Source organism: Zeus faber, assembly GCF_960531495.2.
Source record: "Zeus faber genome assembly, chromosome: 19".
NCBI classification, from domain to species: Eukaryota; Metazoa; Chordata; class Actinopteri; order Zeiformes; family Zeidae; genus Zeus; species Zeus faber.
In genome coordinates, this window is record NC_137206.1 from 9785076 (window position 1) to 9803436 (window position 18361).

Sequence of the window (18361 nt, forward strand, 5' to 3'; positions counted from 1 at the left end):
CCCTGTGTTTTTCTTGTGGCCATTGGGGGATGTTGTATCATTCAAATGAATCTGTTTCAGGGTGTTTTTTTTTTAGTGAGGTGGCTGTCCTAACCTGTAGGGAGTTCCCAGCAGAGGGCCTTCAGGCAGCAATAATAATAACAATATTATTATGATTATTATTAATATAATAATAATAATAATAATAATAATAATCGGAAACTTGATTTACCTTTGATTTACATTAACATTCTTGAATACACGGCCCCTGTAGTGGTTGACAAGATCAAGCAAAAAAAAAAAGGATTCCATCTCTATCCAAACACTCTGTCAATAAATGTATTGGTGTCAAGCATCCTAAAACAAGCGCGTTAATAATCGTGGACTTGTCCATGCAAAACATAATCATTTGTTCAACTATAGCGTTTGGACATTGTTGCAACGTAAAAACAAAAAAAACATGCAAGTCGTGATCCTATCGCGATCGCGACCCGGGTTTCCACGCGATCGGTATTGAACGTTTTGGACACCGCGCGGCGCCCGTAGAATGATAGTTTGCGCATGCGCCTTTTGCGCTTATTACACGGCAACAATGGCGTCCTCCTTCAGGGTGTGCGGATCACACATGAGTGGAAGGGGCAGGGTTCTAACGCAGTTCCAAATCATTGACCGGTGTCTACAGCGAACGTTTGGGACGAACGTCGTCGCCGCCGCACAGTCCGAGGCGCCCAAGAAAGAGGAAATAGGTTTGTTGTTCCCGCTGTCGTAGAAAGAATTTAGCTAGCTGCAGAAGCGGTTGAGCGCCTTGAGTTCACCGGCTGCCACGACTCGTCGTAAGCTCTGACCTCACTCTACAGCAAACCCACGCAAGCCAAGCAGAGGGAGCGAGAGAGTGGGGTGCCGTGTCCCCACAATCCCGCGAGGTGCGATTAACCTGGCCTCTCTGTTGACAGATGACAGGGAAGGCTTCAAGACGTTCGACGCTGCCCAGTCCGAGAGACAGGAGCAGGCGGAGAGGTCTGTCCTTGTCAGCTGCAATTCAACAACCAACGAGCAGAGGTTCCTCAAGTACTTATCAAGACACGGGGATGTTAAGAAGTGCTTCTTCTACGAAAGCTATGTGAGTAATGGACAACGACAACCCCGCCTCCCTCCCTCTGCCAACTCCATCACCAGGTTGGACAATGTGTCCGCAGTAACGGGTGCTTGAATTTTGTGCTGAAGTATATATTATATATTGTTATATTGTGTTGTATTTTGTTATTATGTTATGCCTGGGAAATGTACATTTGCACAGCATGGTTGGGAATACACTTCTAATAGCAGATGACAATGAGAGTAAAACTACATACATAATAGATATAGATACTAATATAAATAACAGACAATGAGACCGAGATCATATTATATTTTAATGAATAAAGATCACATTGAAAATTCCCTTGAAAGTCTTTGAAAATTAAAGAATTTACTTTCCATTATCCTGCCATATTTTTATTGTGTACAGTTATTAGATATTAGCATTTTTTACATGTATACCTTTTTATTCTGCTCGTTATTATTACTGCTGATTGTTTTTTTTATGTCAAGTCACACTTTATTTATAAAGAGCATTTCATACCAGGGCAACACTATGCGCTTTACAGAGAAATACAATCAAATAAAATATATAAAATGTCTGTGCAACCATAAGAACAGTCAGTGCAGAATAAACAAATCTCACAGCATACAGAACACACACACACACACACACACACGCAGAGAACTCAGTCATAGACTGTAGTGAACCGCAAGGTTTTTAACCTGCTTTTAAAGTGTTCAGTGTGGGGATGTCTCTCAGGCAGGGTGTTCCATTTACTTGGGGCATAGATACAGAATGCAGCCTCCCCTTCTTTAGAGTTGGTGTGAGGGAAGGTTAAAAGACCATTGCCTGTGGACCGGAGAGTTCTTGCTGGTTCGTGTGTAATGAGCATTTATTTTATATACTGAGGTGCAAGGCCATTAAGAACTTTATATACAAGTAGCAGAATCTTAAAAATAATCCTAGTTTTAGAGGAGAGCAAATGTAAAGATCTAAGAACAGGTGTAACTTTTTAGTCCCAATGAGAACGCATGCAGCCGCATTTTGGATTAACTGTAGCCGCTGCACAGCTGATTTCGGGAGGCCGGTGAATAGGCCATTACAGTAGTCCAATCTACTTGTTATGAATGCACAGATTAATTTTTCGGGGTCTGCTTTTGACAGGAAGCCTCTTAATTATGAAATGTTTTTTAGATGATAGAAGGCTGATCTTGTGATGTGTTTGATATGGCTCTATGGAACATTTCGATCGCCATCTATTATTACACCCAGATTTCTGGCTTCATTCTTGCTCTCCAGAGACAGAGAATTGAGATGAGCTGCAATTTTCCGTCTCTGTGCCTTTGTGCCAAAGATGCATATTTCTGTATCTGTTAAGTTGTAAAAAGTTCTGTGACATACATTAATATCATTAATACACTGAGTGAGGGAGTGTATGGGGAGAAGGTCATCAGGAGATAGGGATATGAACGGTTGTGAATCCTCTGCATGATTATGGTAATTTATTTTGTGTTTCTACAATAATGGTCCGAGAATCGAACCTTGGGGCACTCAACATATGATATCCACTTTGTTCGAGACGAACTCTCCAATGGACACAAAGAACTGCCCGTCCTGTAGGTAGGTTTTGAACCAGTTTAGAGCTGGGCCAGATAGCCCGACCCATTTTTGTGATCTCACTAGTAAAATCTGATGGTCAAAGGCTGCACTGAGATCCAGGAGCAAAAGAACAGATCGTTTTTTAGAATCAGTGTTTATGTGCAGATCATTCACAACTTTAATTAGTGCTGTTTCTGTGCTAAGGTGAAGTCGAAAACCTGATTGATAAGTGTCTGGAAGGCTGTTTGTTGTTAGATAGTTGTTAAGCAGAAGATGTGATGTTTGATTTTGAAATATCTTATCTATCTATCTTGTGCATCTTTAGGGCACGTATGCAGTGGTGGAGTTCGCCAAGCAGGAAAGCATCGCCTCGTTACAGGAAGTGATCACCATCCCGGTTGTCAACCATGAATGCATGCTGCCGTTCAAGTCAAGGCTGTTGTCGCTGCGGAGCGGGCCTTCTGCCGATCTCCCAAATAGCCAAATGGGCCCACAGTGCCAACCCCAGACAACCATGCCCATTCAGGAGCTCATACACAGACTGTCCAAGGAGGAGAGTGTGAGTGTTTATGGGGGGGGATCTCAAGCTGTTTTAAAAAGCAGGATATATTGGGTAATTATAGAGTATATTTTAATTTAACAAATGAATTAATTCAATTGAAATAATAAAAAAATATAAATTAAATTAAAATTATAAACTAAAATTATAATAAGCTCAATTCAATTTTTTTGTTTTTACAGTAAAGAGAAAATAGGTCTTCAATTTACATCTGGGGATGAATAAAGTATCTATTTTAAAGCTTATTTCAAAACAGGATTTATTGGGTAGTTATCGAGTATATTTTAATTTGACAAATTTAAATGATGACCATCTATCATGCCGCAAATAAGGGTTGGGATTTTACTGACAGTTTGTGTGTGTCTCCTCTTCCCCCTTAGATAGACCAACAGATCATCTCTCTTACAGAGTCCTACCAGCTCACGGAGGAGAACACCCGCCTGCGCTTCCTGGTCTGCTCTCTGCTCAAGGACATCGCTGCTGCCTATTTCCCAGAATGCACAGTCAGGCCTTTCGGGTCATCCGTGAACGGCTTTGGAAAACTGGGCTGTGACCTGGACATGTTCTTGGACCTGGACAGCATCAGTGGAAGGAAAGCTAAAATGGTAAGAGGAAACATGGTGACTTATTTCCTTACGTTCTGGGATAGAGACATAAAATAAGCCATCTTTGCTGTATAAGCAAAATGAAAAAAAAAAAAAAAAAAAAGCTCAAATGCTCCTTTTTACATTTTGCTGTTCAAAACCTGTTACTACTGCATAGCACTATCAACTTTTATATGGACATTTTTAGGGCTTCCCCCTGAAAGTTAATGAGTTGAATCATCAGTCGGAAACCTGTTAATCGATTCTTCAGATCAAGCAGTCAGGTTTGTTTTTTTTTCTCAGTGTCCATTACAATAACAGGATAAAACAGATAGACGCTTACAAAATGCACAGGGAGAACATTTCAATGAGCAATTATAAATAAGGGGAATCATAAATATATTTTTATATCTGTGACACGTCTCTCCGTGCGCCCAATGGCGGAGAGCAACATGGCGAGCCGAGCCCTGTTCCTCCAAAAAAAACAACCTAAAAACAGTGTGGGGACAAGGCTCGGAGGAACGGTGCACGACTCGTTACGATCCTTTTCTGTGCATAAGACATGGAGAGGGGGTGATCGGGGGGAGAGTTATGGAGAGGTTTTTTTTTTTGTTTTTTTTTTTGCTGGTGAAAGTTATGGAAAGTTATTGTTTAGTTAGCATCATTCTCTTGTCTTTCATCCTATGTTAAAGGGCTCCTGGAGAAACTAAAGCTTTCAGTTGCTCTGCTCGCCACTGGGAGGGACAGTCCATGACACACATGGGGGATTTCTTTTGTGTGACTCAGATGATTATTAATTATTTCTCGGGCTGTACCCGACTCAGAATGTTGTCAGTCGAATCCGATTCAGCTGTCCAATGCGAATATTCAACGAGGGGGGGAGTGGAGGGAGTACGGTCGCATGGAGGAATGGGGGACGAGTTCCTCCATGCCCATCCTCGTTCCTCAAAATAAAACAACTGAGAACAGTATAAACAACTAAAAACACACTGTAAGTTTTTTTTATTTTGAGCAAAGTCGCTGCAATCGCACGGGGAGCTGTGTTCGCATATATAAATATATTTAAAGTCTTATATGAGTAAAGCTATATAAGTCCAATAAAAAAAGACTGTAATTTATTTTTTGGGGGAGGGGGGCAGTGCCCTAATATTTTAATATTGTCAGATAACAGTTGATGATCTGTTAATGAGGGTTAGCTATCTGTCACATAAAAAAATAATAAAATTGCTACTAGTATGCTAAATAAGCATCCCTTGTCCAAATTATCCTGGCTGACCTGAAGGCCCACACCCATTAGTCCAAAGGTAACCCTGTCTCTGCCCAGGTTTAATGTCAGCCTTCATTTGACCTAGATTAGTGCTAGTCTTCCTTCTGGAAATCAGGGCATGTCTGAGACCATCTTAAACCAAGACCGAGAAAGGCTGTTTGGGGTTAGTCCAGATTAAAAGTGTTTTAGGATTAGGCCTAACCTGTGTCCGTGGAAAAAACACCCACTAAGTAACTTTTGTCAAATGTCAGTCTTGGGAATCTGCACATTAAAGAAATTGAAATGTCACTTGTACAGCAAAGACATTGTCAAGTTTTGAAGTGTGGGTGTATATACTGTATGTCACCCAATGCAGCAACCATCTTTTCGATATTATGCAGGGTAGCAACAGCTGGTATTGAAGGCATGATTGTTAAGAATTTAAGTTTGGGGTTGGCATCGTTCTTTCTACAATCGAGTCGACTTGAATGTAGAGTATTTTAAAAAGTCCCTTATGGAGCATAACTTTGCTTAAAAAGAGTCACAGAACTCTCACATTTCTTTAACGTGATTCTGTCTGTGCGAAGCCAAAAGCAGGCCTGGCCCTGGAGTACCAGATGAAACGCACCAACTCGGAGCGGGCGGTCACGCAGAGCATCCTCTCCGTCATTGGCGAGTGTGTGGACCAGTTTGGACCCGGCTGTGTAGGGGTGCAGAAGATTCTCAACGCCCGCTGCCCCCTAGTCCGCTTCAACCACCAGCCCTCCGGCTTTCAGTGCGACCTCACTGCCAACAACAGGTACTTAGGACACACGCACAGACACGCACGCACGCACACACCCACACAGAACTGTTGCAGAGTCGTGGCGCTGCCCCTTGCAGTCGCCTGCGCGGGCACTTTAGTATTTTCCCCGTTTTATATTACTATATCCGCCAGAACCTCGGCGGTGATCTCCTATGACCGCGATATACTCGTGGATATTAACATTTCCCTGAAAGAACAACTTTGGGACTTTTTATCCGCGGATCCAGAGTGGCCGGCGGAGATTTTACATGCCCACGCTTCCAACCATGAAAACAACATCAACAACAACAACAATGGAGCCGCTGTTCCATGGGTGGGCCCACAGAGAAGGCAGCATTCAGGTCAGAGTGAGGACGCAACCTTTCTGTCCACCTCTGCCAAGCATACTTCTTGCCAATGTCCAGTCCCTGGAGAACAAGATGGATGATCTTAGAGCGAGTATTACATTCCAACCGATAGCGAGAAGGACGGAGACATGGCTGAATCCGCTGGTGCCGGACCACGTCCTACGTGCAGCCAAGTCCTTCTCCGTGTTCCGCGCCAGCAGGTCGGAGGCGTCAGGGAAATCCAAGGGTTGGGGCATCTGCCTCATGATAATCAGCCGCTGGTGTAACCCCAACCACACCAAGACTCTCTCCCGCTCCTGCTCGCCGAACCTGGAACAGCTGACCATCTCAAGCCGTCCATTCTACCTCCCCTGGGAATTCAACATGGTCATCATCACAGCCGTTTATATTCCACCAGCAAGCGGACACAGACACAGCACTATGGGACCTGTATGATGTGTCGTGCGGACTTTAGAACAAACATCCCGACGCGGCTGTGGTGGCGGCTGGGGACTTTAAGTTCTGCCTAATTTCCATCAACACATCATGTGTGCCACCAGTGGAGATAGAACTTTGGACCACTGCTACACACCGTACAATGCGGATACAAGACCATCTCTCTCCCTGCTTTTGGGAAATGGGATCATTCCGCTATCTCGCTACATCCTGTTTACAAGCCATGCATCGTGTGTGAATCGGTAGTGACGAGGGACGTAAAGCGGTGGTCGGACCAATCAGAGGCTGCGCTTCAGGACGCTCTGACTGATGTTGACTGGGACATGTTCCAATCAAGTTCCAGTGACGTCAGCAAGTTTACAGAAGTAGCTGTGAGCTTCATAATTATGTTAGCGGACAGCATCGTTCCCACGGTGAAAGTTATTTATATAGATTTTTCCGAACCAGAAACTGTGGGTCGATAAATCCATCCACGGCACTCTGAATCAGTTAGTTTCAGTTAGTTAGTAAGGTAGAAATTAGGTGGCTTTTGTGTTCAGTCAATGACATTTCACTGCATATATGTATGAACGTATGTATATGTATGTAACAAATAAACCTCTACAAGTTGTCGCTTTGTGTGATCTAGTAGTCCCCTGGATTTTAACATCTTTCATGTCGATCATCATTGCTGCCATACATGTCAGAAGGCATAGCAGGCGGTAATTAATGTTGATCAAAAGTAAAAAAAAAAAAAAAAGTAAGATGCATTCGATCCGATTGAAGCGCTCAACCTGGATGATTATAAATATAATCCAGTGTTACCCCTATAATTGTCCAGGCCTGGCAAGAAGCCAACGGGAAACCCCGCCAGACCAAATAAAATAATTTTTTAACACCAAAAATAATGGCACTGCTCTCTGGAAATGTTTTTTTTATTACTCTTTCTCTTGGAATTTACAGTCCATTTATGCTATTTAAAAACATGTACAAACTAGGGATGTGAAAATGAGCCAACTTAATGACAGGCTGTCTCTGTGTTCTCCGTGTCAACAGTAAAATCGAAAATCTCGTTTTATTTTTATTTTTTCTTATAGCCTATTCAAAACATTCAAAATAAAATGAACGGTACTGTTTTCCAAACGGAGGAGGGAGCGAGTGTGCCCCTGCCCTGCCGCGGCAGTGTGCGCTGCAGGAGTTTTGCTTTCTCACTTTGCACGCTGGAAAATGGCTACTTCTCATGAGATTTGGAGGGTATCACGAAACCCCGCGTCACAATGAGAGTGATGAAAGATCCCATGGGCTCGACGCGCCTCCGCCCGGTCCGTTGGGCGTATATTTACCCATTTTTTGATTTATATTTACATTTATTTATAGATTTATTGCCTTGCTTATTTTATTATTTCACCTGCATATTTATTTTTATTTGGAGTGATGATAGTATTGAGCTCAGTACCACAGTGACGTCACATGACCTTGGTATCCCTAACCAAAGTCTTTTTAAATCATTGCACTCACCATTCTTGTGGGCAGTGTGAATGTGAAGGGGATTTCTCTAATCTCCACCATGAACAGGGTACAACGGGCTACAACTCATGATGGCTTTTGATAGCAATCTATCCTCAAATTTAAGAATTTACAAAATAAAGACAAATCTTCGCTTTTGGTAGGTGAAAACAGACCTCAGGAACAGGCTGCAAGGAGAGCACTTGAGGGCCTGCATGAAGATTTCAATAAACGGGCCTCCTGTGGCAAGATTTGCATATCCTGATGCCCGGTGGATTTTTTTTCTCCAAGCCATGGTAGATAAAGTGCAGCAATGAATCATGCACACTCTGTTCATGACAAATGTCCAACAAAGGTCATTGGTAACACAGCTTATTTTTAGGCAATAAATGCAGTTTATCAGGTCATCCTCTCCTTGGGATCACTTTGTTTTAAGTCTTGAATATACAGAGAAAACAAAAATTTGAATGCAAATATAAATTGCAGACCGCGCCAATTTGCCATTCTGCGTGCCTTGTCTGTTAAGGGCTTTTTCGGTGCGTTACCATCAGATCTGAAAAAAAATCTAGGGGGAAACACTAATGATTATAATAATAAAATTGCATTAAAAGAAAAAAATCATCCAAGCCCAATGCATTTAATAAAAAAAAAAAGGTAATTATTATACTCCTTTTCAGATTTGGGTCCTCAATTTAGACCACTTTCCTCGTTTCAACAGAGTCAATATCACATGATTTCTCTTGAGTTATTGTTCATTAATCTATAAATGATTATCACTGAACTTCTATCTCACTGATCATGCTTAACAAATCTAAAGACTTGTGTCCCGAGTGTAAAAACGCAACTGTTTCAGAGGAGGCCGCAGCCTGGAGCTCATTCTGGCACTCGGCGTGGGGGAGTGAGGAGCACTAATAGCTGTTGAAATGAAAACACAACTCCTAAGGCCTCAGGGCCGTGTGTTCTCTCCGCTTTCGGAGCTAAGAGGAACATTGGAGCGACTGTCTGCTCAGGGTTTCTCTTCGACGAGGATGCCTCATGAAGTTGCAAAAATGAAATGCTTTGCAGACTGGACAGACGCAAATGTCCCCGGAAGCGCAGATACAAAGTTGGCATTTTGTGTTTGAAATGTTTTGAAATCATGGAAGTTGTGGACTTGTGCAGTAAATTGTAATTGTGTCGTTCATTTCTTAAACCGGTGGCCTATTTAGCGGTGAGGTTATGTGTCAAGATCAATATGTGCGATACAAAAATATCAATTAATGGGATATTTGGTTATTATTGATTATTGTACTGAGCCAATGGTTATGCCTTCAGGAATGACTCTTGACCACTATTGATAATTAATTTGTTAATTTCAAAGGTAATCACTGATTTATTTTATGAAAATGTGCATCTGCAGTTCTCATACGAAACTAAGAAACCAAAAAAAAGTATTCGCTGACCTGGAAAATAAAAATAAGTTAAAAATAAAAATTGAGAAATATATACAAATAGTCAACATATACAAAACAGAAATAAATAAATAGATATATATATTTCTGTTTTGTTTTTGTTGGCTATTTGTATATACAGTATGTGACACTTCCATTTTTTATTTTTACTTCACTTTTTATTCTATTTTATTTTAATGCTAACGATATGCAAATGCTAACAGATTATGATTCTGATCTGCCTGTAGCTTCTAAGAAACCACCGCTTTTCCCCAAAACAACATGTATTGCAAAAGCCCCTAAACAGAAACCAGAGCCATCAGGAAGTGCTGTAGAGGGCTCTTTCTGTGAAACCGGGAGGGAGACCTCAGGGTGGAGGCTTGTCCGTATTTCACCTCCTCCTCTCTTTCCGGCCTTTTAACACGTTGTTGTCTCTGCGGGTGGTGAGGCATAAACAACCACACGCACGCACAGACACACCCACACACCTGCTAACATTCAGAAAACCACTTTGCAATTCCTAAGGAAACAAATGTCAGCCGCCCACTGTTGGTCTGCAGCGGTTACAGGGGGATTTTTCCGGTGGGCCCTGTTTTCGGATCATTGAAGCACAGCCACCCCACCCCACACAAACACACACACACACACACACACACACACACACACACACACACACACACACAAGTTTGCGGCGAGTTTGCGTTTTGGAAAGGGATAAGTGCATCAAAGCGCCACTGACAGCGTCACAGCCCAAACTGTGCCCTCTGCTGGCGAGTGTGCACATAATTTTTATTTTTTATTTTTTTTAGTTTTTAGTTTCACTCACGTGTTTCCTCGGACGGCCTTTTATCTCCGAGGGTGAAACCTCAGAAAGAGGCCGGGGTCCTTTAAGAGTGGCGGTTACAGTCACAAAACAGAAGTATTTGTGCAAACACAAGTGAGCCAAAAGATGGGGTGTTTTAAGTCTTGTGGTTTGTAGAAGCCCCCAGTGTTAACAGTGCACCAGTTCGACCCCTCCCCCAGTTAATACAGCACCGTACTCAAAATAAGGAATGACCCACAAAGCATCCCCTGGTTTCAGAGACAAAGTAATTGAGCACAACAAGTACTCATTGCATTCCATTTTCAGATGGTACACTGCTTGTGTGTTTCCAGTCGGCGTCTTAATTCCCAATTTCGGTTTATTTATTTATTTATAATAAATACAAAAAAAAATAAAAAAAATTCAACAAAGCCGACTCACAACCCGCACTGCGCACTCCACAGGGTGGCGACCAAGAGCTCCGAGCTGCTGTACCTGTACGGCCGGCTGGACCCGCGCGTTCGCCACCTGGTGTTCGCCGTCCGCTGCTGGGCCCGGGCGCACGGCGTCACCAGCAGCATCCCCGGTGCCTGGATCACCAACTTCTCCCTCACCGTCATGGTGCTGTTCTTCCTGCAGCGGAGGAGCCCCGACCCCGTCATCCCCACCCTGGACCACCTCCGAGGCCTCGCAGGTCAGCCTCCAGCAGTGGTTGTATTGTGTAGAAATGTTGTTTACTCGGTCATGGCTGCGTCTGTGGTTGGATTTTTTTTTTTAAACATTCAATTCAGTCAGTGGCAGTAGCGCCCCCGGTATCAAACGTGACCTCGTTTCCCTTAGCGCTCCAGAGTGATTGTTCTAATTGGAATCAAACGACCGCCAAGATGTGGCGCGGTGTCAAACGCACATTGTCACACTCAATCACCACGAGCGGTATGGGGAGCTCGTTTTTATTTAGCCGGCATTAAAGCCGCTCATAAACAGAGCTGAGGCTAATCTACACATTATATAAAAGTACTTACAGCCAAGCGTTTGCCCCCTCCACCCCCTCCACTCCGCCAGGTTCCACAGGCGTCGTAGTCAAACTCCCCCTCTTGGGTCCGCCGCTCGTCTCTTTCCGCTCTGTACTCCATGTCACCTTGGCTGCCTGATGATTGCCTTCCCAAAGCAATACATTGTACCACCCGCCACCCACCCCCCCACCTCCCCGTCCCTCTCACCCCTCATGTGCGACCCCCCGCTTTGTGCCGACTCCATCTCCCAGAGTGCTTACAACACAATAAAAGTCCCATCACTCTGGGAGAGGGCTGCGACCCCCTCCTCTCCCTCCCGCCTGCCCCCGTCTTCAAACCCCCAGAACCTACTTCACCCACAGTACTACTACCTTCCCTGTCTGCATACACACGGAGACACTGTGTGCGTGCGTGCGTGCGTGCGTGCGTGCGTGCGTGAACCCACCCTGTCGCGGTCAAGGAGAGCACCGTTGATGGAGCACTAGGCAGGCCTGCCAAGGACACACCCCGGCGAGGCAGTGTCCGCAGGAACAAACCTTCATAACGCGCGTCCCAATCCATGCCGGGGCAGAGAGTTCGGCACTTTGCCGGCACCTGTGAAACTGAAACGTTCACGTTGTCGATACCTACGAATAAAAGCACAATTGATTCTGTTGTAATTTCCCTTTTTGTTAAGCGGGATTGCAGTTTAAAGCCAGGCTGAGGCATCTTTATTCAAACATGAAAGCGCTTTTTGACCAGTGATTCAAATTAGTGTTAGAAGAAGAATTACAATTAGCATAAAAGTATATAAAAGTCAAGGTTTGTGTTAGCTTAAGATGTAAAAAAGTGAAGCTAAGTCAACTACTACTATGTGAAGTACTACTGTACTATGTACAGTGTTGGGGGTAACGCGTTACAAAGTAAGGGTTACATTACTCATTTCAGACAGATGTAATGTGATTACAGTAATCAGATTACATCTGTCTGTAATGAGTAATGTAATGCTTTACTGTTCCTCAATTCAGTAATCACATTGCAGTAATTAATCAAACAATTATCTCATCGCTCGCGTTAGCCTACATAAGTTCTATGTCTATCAAATATGGAAGGAACTGTGTATGTCTGTGAAGTAAGACAAGGTTTGCGTCAAGTCTCCATATTGGCTAATCAAGCTGAGAGAGACAGACCCACGCAGCGCGAAAATGAACGCCCGGGTCATCAAACCAAACAGAAATGCACTTTACGGTTTCAGTTCCCCAAAACACTTACAGAAACCTAAACAGAAACGATTACTGCAACGATTCCACTGAACAGTCATGCAACACTTACTTTGCAAGTATGGCCACCATGCATGCTGGGAAACAGGAAGGCACGGTGTTACCTGTGTGGTGGTTACTTGATTATGTATCTCAGGTGATGAAATAATGTAACGAGTAGTATAACAAATTACTTTCTACGGGGCGTAATAAGTGAAGTAAGGCATTACTTTTTACGAAGTAACGAGTACTGTGTAGTACCTTACTTTTTACTCAGTAACGAGTACTGTGTCATACATAACTTTTTTTTGGAGTGAGAAACCCCCAACACTGACTATATAATACTTTGTATTACAATACAGTGACGGGGCTGTATTGTTATCAAGCTATGGTATTACCATGCGGAACTATTACACAGCATCATTCATAAAGCAAAGATTCATAGTTTTATTTTTGGTGTCAACAGAGAATTGGTGCCATTCACAAGTTTTTCTCACACACACACACACACACACACACACACACACACACACACCAGGCTGTCATTTCTCCCCCGGCTGCCCCCCACATCCCCTCCACGGTTGAGCTGCCGCCATCTGTCCGAGTCTTGTTTATGGCTATCGCAGATGTTGCTGAGTCGTTTACCTTGTATCCCCGCTCCTGTCCCGCAAGGCCCGGCGGACAAGAGCGTGATCGAGGGGAACGACTGCACGTTCGTCGGCGACTTCAGCAAGATCCCGCCCCAGAGCAACACGCAGACCCTGGGTGAGCAGCGAGAGGCGCGTGAGTAAATTAAAGCGGAATCAAAGCGGCTCGTTCCCGTGGGCTCATTTCGTGTTTTCTTTTGTTTGTCTTTGTTTTGCAGAGCAACTGTTGCACGAGTTCTTTGACTTCTTCAGCACGTTCGCATTCGGCAGGATGTCCATAAACATCAGGAAGGTGAGGAGCGTGATGCGTGCGCGGTCATTTCCTCTCCATTAGGGTTTGGGTGGCGGGGGCGGGGCGGGGATCCCTGTGAAAGCCTCCATCATTCTTTTTGATTACAGGGCAGCGTTTCTTCACCCCGGATCATCCATCCAACTCGGCGGTTTTTGCAATCTGGCTTGCCGATTAAAGCGCTCCCATTGAAGGAAACTCCTCTCAAATTTGTGTCAGGGGGCGTTGGGGAAGAGAAAGAGGGAGAGAGAGCCAGTCGGGGCTTTTTTTTTTTTTTTTTTTCCCCTAAAACCCAGGGCTGAGCTCCAGAGGAGAAATCTGGTGGTAATAAACAGCCGTGTCGGCCGAATGACGTCTTCCCCGCATGCAGATGACAGCTGTCCCTGTCACATGTGATGGATGTCGGCCCCGCGGGGCCCGGCGTCCCATGTGCCGCGGTCCCAATTAGCAGCTCCACCAGCCGGCCGCACATCGCGTTCTTTACGTTTTCCCTGTTTGTTGCCGTTTCACTATCAATCTACTATCCCCCCCAGCAGGCTTGTATACGGAACTAATATGGCGGTTGATGTAGTCGGAAGGCGCCTGCAGGTCGGCTCTGTCCGTGACCCGAGCCTGTAGGCTTCCACCAGTAAAGAAACATCCATAAATCTGCTTAACTGCACTACAATCCCCCTGTCCGCCTCGTCCCTCCTGGTGACTGCTTTATTGTTGCTATCTTCTTTTTCCCAACCCCCCCCCCCCCCCCCCCCTTCCTTCCACTCATCCATTCGGCACCCTTTCCCGCCGCGCCTTAGACAGGGTCCAAGTATTACATTGCAGAGGCCGTGAGACCTTCCCTCCAAACACTGCCTTGGCGGCCAGTCTCTCTGATACCCCAAAATGGTTGTACTATTATAAGTACTTGTATTCATACTCAAAAGGGGGCACTGGTTATTCACACTTGGTGGAAACAAAATGGGTGTCCGTGCATACCTGTTTTTACAGACACCCACCCACACTCTCTCTCTACCATCTGGCAGCCTGGGCAGAGAAAGTACCAGTCTGCCATATGAATCCCAGATATAGTAGCAGTGCCCTAAAAGCATGACCAATAAGATAAATGGGCCGTAGTACAGGCGACTGGGTGTGGGCGTGCTCGTGGGCGCGCGCGTTTATTTTTTCCCACAATTGCCGTGCTCACAATGTTGGCTTTTCCCGGCTGCAGGGCAAGGAGCAGAACAAGCCGGAGGTGGCCCCGCTGCACATCCAGAACCCGTTCGAGCCCTCGCTGAACGTCAGCAAGAACGTCAACGCGCCGCAGCTGGAGCGCTTCGTGGCCCTGTGCCAGGAGAGCTCCTGGCTCCTCCAGCAGAGCGAGACCAGCCTCCCCGACGCCAGGAGGAGCGCGCCGACGCCGTGGGGGCTGGCGGCCCTCCTCCTGCCCTCCCAGGTCGCCGGGCTCAAGGGCCGCAAGAAGAGGAAGAGGGAGCCGGCCAGCGAGAGAATCAAGAGCCTGCTGGAATCGTTGAAGAAGAATAGTCACCAGAAGAAGAGCTCGGACCCAAAATAACCGTCCCCGACGTGGCGGGATTACAGAATGACATTGCAGCGTTTGCACTGCACGTGTACGCGCCGTATTTTCCTCGAGTTTGTGTTCTGCGGTTCCTCCCATAAACACCAGAGGGCGCTGCTGAGGCCTTTTGATGCGTGTGGATCCACACATGGAGAAGGGTTGGCTGCCTGCATACTTACTGTAACCCACTCCTGTCCAGGCCCTAAAGGCAGCACAGGACCTTATCAGATGCTCATAACGGAGCTAAGACTGTTCTCACATCTGCAAATGTATCTACTCCCAGTACAATTTGTTTCTTTTACATCTGATCATTTTATTTGTTGATTTTGTGTAACCTTATTATGAAATTTGCTTTTCAAACAGAAAACATCATGTTGCTCCACCTTCAAAAATGGTCTTTTGATATTTTGTGACTAATTTTTATTTTATTTTTTTGCACAGATTTCTCTCGTCTCATACCAGATCTTGGATTAAAGTTTTGTTTTTTTGTCATCTTATCATTTTGTGCAATGACGCCCTGCGCACGCCTCGTGTTTACCCAAGAGTTTATATGAAAGTTCAGACCCGTTTTCTCGGCAAATTCCCGGCAGCCATCAGCCGGCCAGGGTTGCGGTGGAGTCTGTAGAACGGATTGACCTCGCTCCAAAATGCTCCTGGTTAAAGCTGACATGTTGAGCATGTGGAAAGACAGCGGGCGCGCATTCCATTTCGAGCTCTGTCTGTCTCCTCGGCGCAGACGAGGCCTGAGCCGAGTTTCTGAAACACGCTCGCCAGTGCCCGCTGCCTGCCGATAATGTGTTCCAGGGGAACGCATTGGACCCATCGGTTTGAAAGACGAGTCAATTCCGAATTTAAAGTCCAGTTATATAACCAGTTACCCAAGCTGTGTTTGTGTCTGCTTGAGAAGTATAGTAGGCCCTAAGGGTGTATTAGGAGTGAAGTTCTGAAAGATCATAGTGTGTGTGTGTGTGTGTGTGTGTGTGTGTATGTGCGCGCGTGTGTGTGCGCGCGCGCGTGCGTGGTGTGCGTGTGCGTGTGCGTGTGGGGCCCCATGAGACGGTGTTTGAGGAGGCTGAAGTGTGTGGCCCACAGCTGTTTTTCCGCTCAGAGGTCACGGAGGTGAAGGGATAGACTTTTAAATGCACCTCCTTTTCCACTCTGCCACAGGGGCGCAGCATGGGATAGAGAGGTAGAGTGGGTGAGAGAGAGAGCTAGCTTCCATCATTTTCTCAAACACACACACACACACACATCTCTCTCTGTAAAAATGTGTCTTCCCCCCCCCCCCCCGCCCCTCTGCGACTCCGCCGCTCCTCTCCCTATCGCGGTCTTCATCTCCCCCCTTCCCTCAAAGGTTCCGGTGCTGCTTGAGATCTGTGCAGCCTTGTTTATTTCCATGATGGCTTTTTTTTTTTTTTTTTTTTTTTTTTTGGACAGATGGGCGTAGCGACTGCAGAGGAGCAGTGGAACGGTTATGAAATGAGGTGGTCAGGGCGGGGAGACGTTTGGGTGTAGAAATCGAAGCCTCTGGGCAATTTGAGGAAACGGGTCCCGGTGATTTGCGTCCCTCGGCTGAGGACAAAACGCGGCTTTCGGAGTTTGATCGCGTGCGGGCTCGCGCTGACCGGTGTCGACCTCCCTCGAGTCTATGAAAGCATTTACAGGGTGATTTCTTATTAAGCCGGTTTGCGAGACATAAACTATGGCGACGTTGCGAGCCAAGGTTACTGACACCTCTCCATCCCTCGCATCTGAACCGTTGAGGGTTTATGTGATGGAGCACTTGCTCCAAAGGGAGACCCGGGGTGTGTTTGGCTAACCAGCCGCTAGTGACCCCTGTCCTGCATGTCTGCAGGTGGCACGGCGTGGACTCTTGATTTATTAGGGAAACGGCCGAAGAGGGCCAAGATGGATTGGCTCTCTCTAAGGAAGGCCAGAGGTTCATTGGTGCGCGGCGGCTCGGGTCGCACTTTATGTTGCTGCCTGTTTCTTGGCTCCCAGCGCTCTGTGCGAGCCTCAAAGAAATCATAAAAAAAAATAGTGGCCTGAGAGTTTGAACAACAAGGGAGGCATTTGAGGGAACACGGGCTTTTTAGCAAAGCCTTTCTGGCTCAGAGGTGCCGTTTAGCGTTTGAAAAACCGAGGGTATTTGTTAAAATCACCTCATTCCTTTTGCCTCGGGAAACACATTATGCACTTTCACATGCGATGCGGAGGCCTTATCGCTCTGTTATCACGCCTTAAGAGCTCCCTGCACTTGCCCCCTCCCTCCCCAATTCCACAACGATCTGCACGGGGGGTGTAATCTCCAAAGCACTTCCCCTTACAGTTCCGCGAATTGTCCCTGCGACATTGTAAGGGGCCATTACGCCACGGCCTCCGCTGTTTTTCGGGACAAGCAAAGCGTACAACTTGGTAAACACAGCCCCACCTCAACCCGAGCTCATCAACACCACCTTTGGCCCGAGCCCCTCTTAATAGGACCGCGTAGGGGGGAGGCTGGAATGCACTTGCCGCACACTACAGCCCCCAAGGTTATCAGTGTGTGTATCTTCGGCTCGGCACAACCGCATTGGCACGCACTCCAGGAAAAGAGAGTGGTTGTTGAAAGCCACCATATCCTCTAGGAACAAGCGGCTCCGGTTCACGTTTTCCCAACCCACCCAAGGAAATCTCGAGTCGTTTTTTCGGTCACAAACCCCGCCGAGGTACCCTATCTGTGTTTACGGTGTCGGGGGGGGGGGCGCTTAGGACCTACTGTACCCAGTAGGGGCACCATTGTCAAAGTGCAGGATGCATGAGTGCCTAATTGGAGCCTGGCACCAAGTTAATGGCAACCAGAACGGATTGTCTCGAACCGTGGTGGTTTGCACATTCTTTCTCTTGTCCCACTGTGGACGGCTCAGAACGCCCCCCTCATTTGGCGCCGGTCAGTGCGTGACCCCGACGCCGCCGAACACACGTGCATGGTTCTTGTACCTCGGGTCCCTTCCGGATGGGGGTGGGTGTCCATGGAGACGCACCCTTCCAATCCAGATCTGCCAACCGAGCTCTCCCTGGTGCTTCTGTTTTGATAACAGTGGACTGTGCGTGTGTTACATGAACTAAAGCTGAGAGTCCAGCTGCTGCTTCTTATGGAACAGACAAGGCTAGATTTACACAACGGTCATAAGGCATTGCATTGTAATCGGTCATGGAGGGCTCTCGCTGATACCATGTATGTATACATTCACTGAAGAGCGGAAAAGCCCGGTAGACGCTAAAGCCATG

At 46.1% G+C, this 18361-nt stretch overlaps 1 protein-coding gene across 1 annotated transcript; it reads left to right on the top strand.

Annotated features, from left to right (window-relative positions):
• Positions 1 to 571: 571 nt before the first annotated feature.
• Positions 572 to 15539, top strand: mtpap (mitochondrial poly(A) polymerase; the record flags this gene model as incomplete). Its single annotated transcript, XM_080020482.1, has 9 exons — positions 572 to 725; positions 933 to 1099; positions 2985 to 3218; positions 3599 to 3823; positions 5636 to 5847; positions 10817 to 11046; positions 13276 to 13368; positions 13469 to 13542; positions 14744 to 15539. The coding sequence occupies 9 exons, from the start codon at positions 572 to 574 to the stop codon at positions 15086 to 15088; spliced, it is 1734 nt and encodes a 577-aa protein (XP_079876608.1). The 3' UTR covers positions 15089 to 15539.
• Positions 15540 to 18361: the final 2822 nt, after the last annotated feature.